The sequence below is a fragment of the Berghia stephanieae genome, chromosome 3 (genome assembly GCF_034508935.2).
Source record: "Berghia stephanieae isolate SIO BIC M18660-M18661 chromosome 3, UCSD_Bste_1.3, whole genome shotgun sequence".
Classification (NCBI taxonomy): Eukaryota; Metazoa; Mollusca; class Gastropoda; order Nudibranchia; family Aeolidiidae; genus Berghia; species Berghia stephanieae.
Genome location: NC_088362.1, coordinates 56215068 through 56225067, shown reverse-complemented (window position 1 = coordinate 56225067; position 10000 = coordinate 56215068). Strand labels below are relative to the sequence as shown.

The window sequence follows — 10000 nt, the reverse complement described above, 5'->3', positions numbered from 1 at the left end:
TGTCAAAAATTCTCGAATCTGGGACTTTTCAAACGGTCCCAGGTTTGGGAGATTTCACATTTTACTCTATGGATATTTGAAGGACAAGATTTCTCCCAAAATGTTTAAAATATGTTTTAAAAGTGGACATCAATAACACTCTCTTCCTTTTCTTTCTCACATTGTCTAATCTCCATCTTACAGATGCAGTTTGACGGCCTGTCGGGCAGAGTACAGTTTGAGGGAGATAAGGCCTATCGAGTGGATTTCAAACTAGATTTAATGTATCTCACCAAGGATGCATTTATAAAGGTACCCCATTCGTAAAAAGACTTGCTCTAAATATCGTCGCTTGAGTGCCGGAAATGATTATCTATGTCCAAAATTCATGTTTGAGAAAAAAGATATAATTATGATATAATATATTTATATAGGGCCAATCCCGCGTTACCGCAGCTCTGGGCGCACATTGACAGAAGCAGAAATCATACATGCTACATAATATAACAGTTACACTTCTCAGAGATTATGGACTACTTATATACACACAGTTCTATTCATAAAATTATTAAGACTAAGAAGAATTCATCAGGTGTGTTTTAAGGCACTTTTTGAATGCCATTTCAGACGAAAATATTCAAGTTCTAACATCTAATGGCAGTGAATTCCACACACATTTGGGGCGGCATGAGAAAATGTCCTTTCAGAAAATGTTTTCGAGTCTTTTTTAGGTACAGGAAGACGGAGTTGATTACTGGAGAGTAGGGATCGAGGAGGATTATAACGACACAAAAGACCTAATAGATCTGATAAATACATTTGTGACCCACCGTATCAAAGCGGTATTATGTCGGGATCCACTCGGGACGGGAAATTGAATTCATAGCCACAAATATCCGACTTGGGTTTAATTTCTGTACGTTATTGTGGAGTATAAAGTCTATTTCTTGCATTACAAAAATTTCTAAACTCCAATTTCTCACCAATATATCTCTAAATTCACTTCTTGGGGTCTGAATCATCCCGACATAATACCGTTTTGAGACGGAGGGTCACATTTAAAGTTATTACATTTTCAGGATTATTGACTCATAATAAAAATCTTAATTTTTAACCGGAGGAAAAACTTCGCTTTGTATTGGAAAATTGACACCGACACTAACACCAGTAGACTGAAAATATCGCTCTCCGAGTTTGAGGGTAATGTTCGTCATCGTTCACTTTTCTGACAGTAAGAATAAAAATGGTCAAATACATGTGAGTTCCTCCAGTGGAATTTTATCAACTTTCAGGGCCTCACCTTCATGGGTGACAAAAACTGTCGGAAGAGTTCTAGGTTCCCGTTCATCAGTTCGTCTTTTTCGATGTGTTTTTATAAATTGTCTACAGCAATGTTGTCGAACGATAAAAATCTAGTTTCCATGGTGTTTAATGTAGGTGACAGGGACGGCTGGTAATAATGGGCAGGGTGGGCAAATACCAGCCTGTTTTTTCAAGTTATATGCTGTATTACCAGGTCCGAAATAATCTAATTTAAATTAGATAATTTCAAAAGTTAGTACTTAAACTTGATACTTCGTACTGAAATCAATTTGTGTGTATTTTTGATAGATTGAGAATCACCATGCACCCCGTAATACATAAACCAGGATACGCTCCTGTTCTTTTTTTTATCAACCCCCCCCCCCTCTCCCCAACCACTCCACTCCGCCCACATCGTCATCCCATCGTCACGTCGCCTGACGCTGAACTCCGAGTTTGCTGTCTGGCCTCTCTAGTACTAGGTCGGGCTAATTCAAATGAGCCCACCTTATAAACTAAATGCAGATTTTGGCAAACGTACTTTTTCTAATTTATTGCCTTACTTGTGCTGGTACCATTGATGTAATGACATTGGGAAGATTCCAGTATTGAATTTAATTTATTAATTTACTAATATATCAATTTAGTATTAACTTGTGTTGTTTTTATATATTTGTTTAACCATTTAAATTTATTTTTTTCTCGTTTTCCTTAGTGCTTCTCAAAACTCATTTATTTAAATTGTTTTCTTATTTGATTTTTTTTTTTTTTTTTTTAACAAGTTAATTTGTTCTTTTTTTTTTCTTCAAATTCTTAAAGTAATTACCGCTGTATTTTTATTGCCATACTAAATATTTTTGCAAAACAATGTAATTTTCTATTGCATTTCCTCTAATAAAACAAAACACTTTTATTCAAAGGTCACGACTAAATAAATATATAAAATACAACCACCATTTTGGTTTTCTCAACAATTGAATTAGTATACGAGAAATACTCTTCTGAGTTAGGAGATAGTTGAATTCTAAGAGGAAATAGATACGTTTAAAGGTAGGGTGGGCAGATTCCGTACTTGCCCGTCCTAAAGCTAATACATACATAAGATAGTTCGTGATGAAGAGGCGGGAAGCTAGGGGTTGGTTGGGTAAGGAGTAAAGATAACACGGTCGTTATTGTTATCGTCTAACGAATGCATGAGGAGAGATTAGTAGCAATATTTTGTCTTAATTGTATTGTATGAATTATTGGCGAAAGCCTAAGATTAAATAAACTTTGTTTTTGTTTGTCTTATTTTGACTATGGAACTGATACTTGTCATAGCAGACCTGCCTACTTGAAATAGGAAAATAAAAATCGTAGTTTTCAGGGTTAATAAAATCGTAGATATTTTAACTACCCTTTAACAAAATCACCGGAATTTTCGTCTATTATAGGTATCAAATTTTAAAAAACGAGAAAAACTGATTGGAAACGTAATTATGTTGGTGGTGGTAGTAATGATGATGGTAATACTCGTATTATTATTGTTATTATTATCATTTGTTATTATTATTATTATTATTATTATTATTATTATTATTATTATTTATAATAATAATAATAATAATAATAATAATAATAATAATAATAATAATTATTATTATTATTATTATTATTATTATTATTATTATTATTATTATTATTATTATTATTATTATTATTATTATTATTATTGTACGTATTGGTGGTATTACGATTTTTTTTTTGTTTCTTTTTTTTGTGGTTATTAATGGTATCAATTTATTGTTTGGTTCCATTTATCATTTTTTTTCCACTTTCATGTATGTTGTCATCAAATTTTATGATTTATTGGCGAAAGCCTAAGATTGAATAAACTTTGTAATATCGTATTGTAATCATCATTGTCGACGACATCGTCGTTGTCATCATAATCACCATCATCATTAACAACAGCAACATTAACATCAAGTACTACAATAGAAATAAAAACAATATCAACATCATCATATAATTTCCGTCATCGTCTCCACAACTATCATTCTAACCAACAGCACCATCAAAACCACTACCATAATTACATCCTCCCTCACCGTCTCCTCTTCCTCCTCCTCCTCCTCCTCCTCCACCACCACCACCGCTACCACTATTCCAACCACTACCACCACCGGAACAATCATTCTAACCACCAAGAGAGCAGTAAAATTATGCAATTTGAGCTCTGAATGAAACTCGAGTCATATCGCTGTTGTTGCTTCTCGATAAAAACTTTACAGTTACTACGTACTACTGAAAACCAGTAATGTAACAGAAATATTAATCTCGCAGTTGAGGGATTAAAGCATCTCTTTAATTTTTCGAGTGAACGAGATGGACTTGTATTGTGAAGATGTTGTCGCATTATGTCTCTTCGCTTTAATTTTTTGTTATATTCTCTTTCGTGATTCATTTTTGATTACGTTTGGAATAATTAAAATCTACTGGCATTGTCATTGCATTGTGAATGTGATTATTTGTGGTTGAAATAAATTTTTTTTAAGGCGAACAAAACAAACAAACAAACAAGACAAAACCAAAAAAAAAAAAAAAAAATATATATATATATATATATATATATATATATATATATATATATATATATATATTACATATATATATATATATATATATATATATATATATATATATATATATATATATATGACCGACTCATCTTTGCCCGACCACTATAAATAGGCTAGAACCGCCACTGGTAGGTGATAAGTTCGGGATAGTTGTACCAGGGTTATTAAATTATTAAATCAAGTTGTTTTCCTAAAAAGTTATTTATTTATTTATATATTTATTTATTTATTTATTTTTAAAAATTTTAAGGTCAATATCCCTATGCCTATGTTTATTGTCCTATGTATAAGATGGAGATAAACCTAAACTGGCAAAGTGACGACAAACATTGGATGTCTCTCATTCCTGAGGTTAATAATAATAATAATTTAAAATAATACAAATTTTAAAAAAGTTCAGGATAGTAATTAGGAATAGTTAGTTGTATTATAATAATAAGTGCGTATGTCACTTGAGATTTGACTGTTTTGGTTTCGTCCTAACAGACGTAGACGACAAATTAAGAACACACTATAATATCCCATGATGCCTTTTTATCCAATCAGAATTTGCCATTAATTGTAAAGGGTAACACTCTGCGTATTAATCCTGATTCCTTTCATTTATCCAATCAGAGCCAGCCAAAAAGGGAAAACACGTCTTTTATGGGGTAGCGTGGCTCATGGGGTAGCGTGGCTCAACGGTACGGTCTTCTTACCCGAAAGGTACTGAGTTCGATTACCCGCTCTGCGCTGTGTGGCCTTTTCAAGTAACCTCGCCTTAGCTCAATTTGCGTCGCTGCACTGCGGCTGACACCTGGGTTATTCCAGTCTTCCCTTGGAATAGACCCTTGAGACAAATTTCTCCTATGGGCGGATGAATAAAGGGAATGTTATTTTTATTATTTAATTGTTTTTTTTTATTGTTTATGTTATTTGACGTATAAAATACGATGTTTATCCTACTGAGTTTTTTTCTCTTTTATATTATGTAAAAAACTTACGGATGTGATATATATATATATATGTATTCATCTTTTTCTTTAAAACCACTCACCTCAGATCGGCCAATGGGACAGACGGAAAGGACTAAACATCACCCAGCCTATAAAAGTGGAGAAAAACGTCAAATTGACAGGAAAACACTGGATTGTGTCAACATATGTGGTTAGTAAAGACAGAGACTAGAACTTTAGAAAACGGTAGGGGCTGTCTGAAGCCGGTGATCGTAAAATACTAACGAAAGAGTGAAAATGGAGAGGCTTCGTATAGGAACAAAACAAACAATGGACGTTTCGGGGACAAACCCTTTGTCAGCACAACAATATACAAATTAACGTGGAAAACAAATAAAATATCCACGTTAATTTGTATATTATTGTATATTATATCATTTTCACTCTTTCGTTAGTAGACTAGAACTTTAGAAGATTATGTTGCAATGGAGAATCTGTTTGCTCATCGTAAAAAGGGGGTAGCGTTGCTCGGCGGTACGTACGGTCTTTGCTTCGCTCGTACCCGAAAGGTACCGAGTTCGATCACCCGCCGCTGCGCTGTGTGGCCTTGAGCAATCCACCTAGCCTTAGCTCATTTTGTGGCGCTGCACTGCGGCTGCCGCCTGTGTTATTCCTGTCTTCCCTTGGGATAGACCCTAGAGACAAATTTCCCCTTTGGGATGAATAAAGAGAATTTTGTCCTATTCTACAATTTGCTATTATTATATTTATCACTAGTGGAGAATCCAAATTATTTGTGGAGAATTATAGACTGTTAGGAACAGGCGGTCATTTATTATGCTTATTTGCCGTTAATTTTGTGCTCTATGATAAAAGTTTAACATTGGCTTTAAGGAACAATGTTGATCCCCAACCCTATTTTCTAAAAGAATACATTAGAAAGATTATTATTACTCGATAATTTATTTAAAATTACGTCATCAATTTTGTTGCGGATGAGATTATTATTACTTGAAAATATCAAGTGAGATTTAAAATTACGTCATCTTTTCTCATTTTTGTTGTGGATATGCTAGAATTGCGTAGAGTAAATTATACTCGCAATGAGAGTCATGTGTCAAAAAAGGACTTAGTTTTACTAGCCTCAGATTTTCTTCTTAATCATTTAATTTGAGTCAACGGATGATAGGATTAGTATGAAATAAAAAGAAGGTTTGCATGTTGCTCGTATCTAGATCCATCAGTCTGTAAAAAAGTTTTATAGTAATTCTGTGCTCGAAGATAAAGTAAATGTTGCTGCTCGAAGCTCGAAGAAATAAATAATAATGTGAAATTGATTGTAAGCTTCATTTTAATCAATCTGTTTTTGTAATTAAATTGAAGCTTACAACCAGTTTCACATTATTATTTATTGCTCGATGATATAAATTTTAAATTGGCTGTTCGGAACAATGTTCTACCCAAACCATATTTTATATAATAATAGATTATTATTGTTATTATTATTATTATTATTATTATTATTATTATTATTATTATTATTATTATTATTATTATTATTATTATTATTATTATTATTGTTATTATTATATTTATTATTATTGTATGATTATTAAAACCATCGTCATTATCTTCATCATCATCATCATCATTATCATCATCATCATCATCATCATTATCATCATCATCATCATCTTCATCATCATTACGATCATCACCACCATTATTATTTTATATTATTATTATTATTTTATTATTATTATATGATGATGATTATTATTATTATTATTATTATTATTATTATTATTATATTATTATTATTTATTATTATTATTATTATTATTATTATTATTATTATTATTATTATTATTATTATTATTATCATTATTGTTATCACTATTATCATTATTACCATTATATTCTGAATTCCATACCAGACCCATCCATACGTCACTGTGAGCGACACAACTCCATCGGGCTATTCTGGATTCTGTGTGGAGTTGCTCCAGATGATCGCAGACTCCCTGAATTTTACATTTACCATTCAGATCGAATCGAATGTTGGAGAGGAATTGGATAACAAATCGTGGACTGGCGTGATGGGAGCCCTCACTAGTCGGGTTATACAATTATCTTCTGTTTCATAGTTTTCGTTAACTCACTCAATCCTAGAGATTATGCTTCTTTTCAAAATTGGACAAAAAAATGAGCCTGTGCAAAGATAATTTTATTAAACTACCATTAACATGCAAAAACTAATAACATTAGCTTTGATACTACGCCTATAATTTGTCTCAGAACAATGTTATAAATAGGCATGGGGTAAAAGTAACCCCCGGTATACTACGGATATAGTCGGTGTTAGGGTTGAGTGAGTAGTCCATTAACCCTCTCCTTACAACCCATAGGAAAATCGTCACATTTGTTACGATTCAACCGACGATTTTCTTTCTGATTTCTCTGATCTTGTACGTCACAAAATGTAAAGAAATGCTTTGATTACAGCGATAAATACTAAACACTGTGTTGTAGACATTATTTTGCTGAACAACATTCTGTATATAATGCACTTGTTACTTTTTTGTTCGATTAGGAACAGTCGGGTGTGTGTGAATTTTCGGGGGAAATTCTAAAAATAGGTGGTAAGGAGAGAGTTAATCAAACAAAACAATAAATAAATAAATAAATAAATAAATAAATAAATAAATAAATAAATAAATAAATAAAAAAGATAAAATGTTTAACAAATAAATTAAAACTAACTATAACAAAACTAAAAACCACCCTCACTTCCGACTCGTTTTTCTTTTTATTCTTCTCCTTCATTTTCTTGTTCTTCATCCTCATCCTATTCATCTTCGTCTTCCTTTTAACCCTCCTCTTTTTCCTCTTCATCATACTCCCCCTCTTCTTCACCCTCCCTCTCTTCCTCCTCTTCATTCTCCTTTCCCTCCTCTTCTTTCTCCTCCTTTTCCTCCTCCTCCTCCTCCTCTTTTCTTCTTCCTTCATCTCCTTCTATGGGGAGCCAAAAGTTAAGACCCTTGAAATGATTCTTTACTTACATGTTCGCACCATACTCAGACGTAAACAGTTACCTGGCCGATAACAGCGTTACAAATTGGCTTCAACAGTCCGACGTCACCTCCCTCGTAATGACGTATGGTAACTTAGTAACTGGCTCTAAACTATCGGAATAATGGCGGACGCCCTTATGAAATATTTCTCTGACGAGCATAAAAGTGTATCCAGAGGAGAAAAACTTTATAAATATGATCATGTTTTTACTTTTATACATTCCGATCACATGACATATGAAAAGTTCTAGCCAGCATGAAGAATAAAAAGTACCAATTTTCTTTGTTTAGAACCACGCTGCTCGCCGTTGCTGGGCGACGTGACATCAGACTATTGGATCCAATTACAATAACAGATCATGTATCGTTTCACATGTTAAATATTGCTATTTGACACCCTATAAAGTGGTTTGAAATCATGAATGTTATTTAATGTCATATTAAATATTCACATTTTAAATTGGTGAACTGGTATGTTTTGTGCGGCTAAGGGGTCTAATGGAATGACACTCGCCTTCAAACTGGAAGCTCCATGGTTCGAGTCCCAACTCTGAGTAGTTGAGTTCTTGGACAATGCTCTTTATTCATATTCTCTCACCGTATTCAAGTGTAAAATGAGCACCTGTAATTGTCTCTGTCGGAAACCAATCTTATCGCTTAACAGGTTCATGTCCCGTCCTACATATTAAATGTTCCTGTAGTCTTGAGACCCCATGTAAAACGTTTTGGGCACGTTTAGTTGATATTGCTCTGTATAAATGTTCAAACCTTTTTGGTTTTTTAAAGTTGAATATCATTTGTCTTGCCGTTAACACGTTATTGTTTCTCACATTTATAGAGAGCGGATATTGGCATTGGAGATTTGACCATCAACCTATTGAGAGAGAAGCACATCGACTTTACTAAACCATTCCTGACTCTGGGAATAACGATTCTCTATAAGAAACCAGAACCCAAAGCACTCAATCTATTTTCATTTTTGTCTCCCCTTTCTCTTGACGTAAGTATGGTGCTGCTGATGGCGTTTGTTACAAAATATTTATTTACTGGATTTCGAAACAATACTTGAAAATTGTGTTTTACACATAAATAGCAAAAAATGTTATGTCCCGCCTTGGACCTTTTCTGTCAGGATAGATATGTACAGTGGCGTGGCATGCTTACAGTATTGGGTGGTGTCAGAATCAGAAACAGAAAATGACTTACACATGCTATATCATATTTGTAAATACAAAAGAAAGAAAAAAAAATTAAAGAAAAGACTTACTCGAATAAGTAAGAGGCGGTATATACCATTTCTCAGTTTTATTAGTTTTTAAATGTTGTAATCCATTTTTAAAAGATGGATGATGTGCGGTGCCAGGCATCAAATCAACCAATATAGCCACGCCCCTGGATATGTAGTTAACTAATGATAAGAATATTGTGTATTTATATTAATTGTGACATTATTTAGAAGTAATGAAATGTATATCAATTTTATTTTTCTTCAGATACAATTTTGGTTCTAAACCAACAAGGGCAATAACTTAGTAGTAATAATACACCATGACAGTAGCATCAACAACAATAATAATAATAATGATGATGATGATGATAATAATAATAATAATAATAATAATAATAATAATAATAATAATAATAATAAAAATAATAATAATAATAATAATAATAATAATAATAATAATGATAATAATAATAATGATAATAATAATAATAATAACAATTATAAAATTATATCACCCATATACCGTACCTATTCACGTGACAAGGTTCTGTATGTGTCTTTTCTTCAATTTAACGAGAAATAAAAACTTTTTTTTTTTTAAAAGAAGAGAAAATGTAAAGTCAATGCACGACAATGCGCTTTATTTTTTCAACCACTAAATTCACCATAATGTGTTGTTTTCTATAGGTATGGGTGTATATGATAGCGGCCTATCTATGTGTAAGTTTTATGCTGTTTGTCATCGCACGATTCAGTCCTTACGAGTGGTGCAATCCACACCCTTGTAATCCTGACACGGATGAAGTCGAGAATCAGTTTACAGTCATGAACAGTCTTTGGTTTACTATTGGATCTCTTATG

At 32.6% G+C, this 10000-nt stretch overlaps 1 protein-coding gene across 2 annotated transcripts in view; it reads left to right on the top strand.

Annotated features, from left to right (window-relative positions):
- Positions 1 to 10000, top strand: part of LOC144968048 (glutamate receptor ionotropic, kainate 2-like) — a 170114-nt gene that overhangs the window by 152627 nt on the left and 7487 nt on the right. For both annotated transcript variants that reach the window (XM_078906009.1, XM_078906010.1), the window contains 5 exons: positions 184 to 291; positions 4944 to 5048; positions 6775 to 6957; positions 8750 to 8911; positions 9827 to 10000. The exon at positions 9827 to 10000 is cut by the window's right edge and continues 7 nt beyond it. In XM_078906009.1, coding sequence (XP_078762135.1) covers positions 184 to 291; positions 4944 to 5048; positions 6775 to 6957; positions 8750 to 8911; positions 9827 to 10000 — 732 coding nt within the window. The remainder of the gene's footprint in view (positions 1 to 183; positions 292 to 4943; positions 5049 to 6774; positions 6958 to 8749; positions 8912 to 9826) is intronic.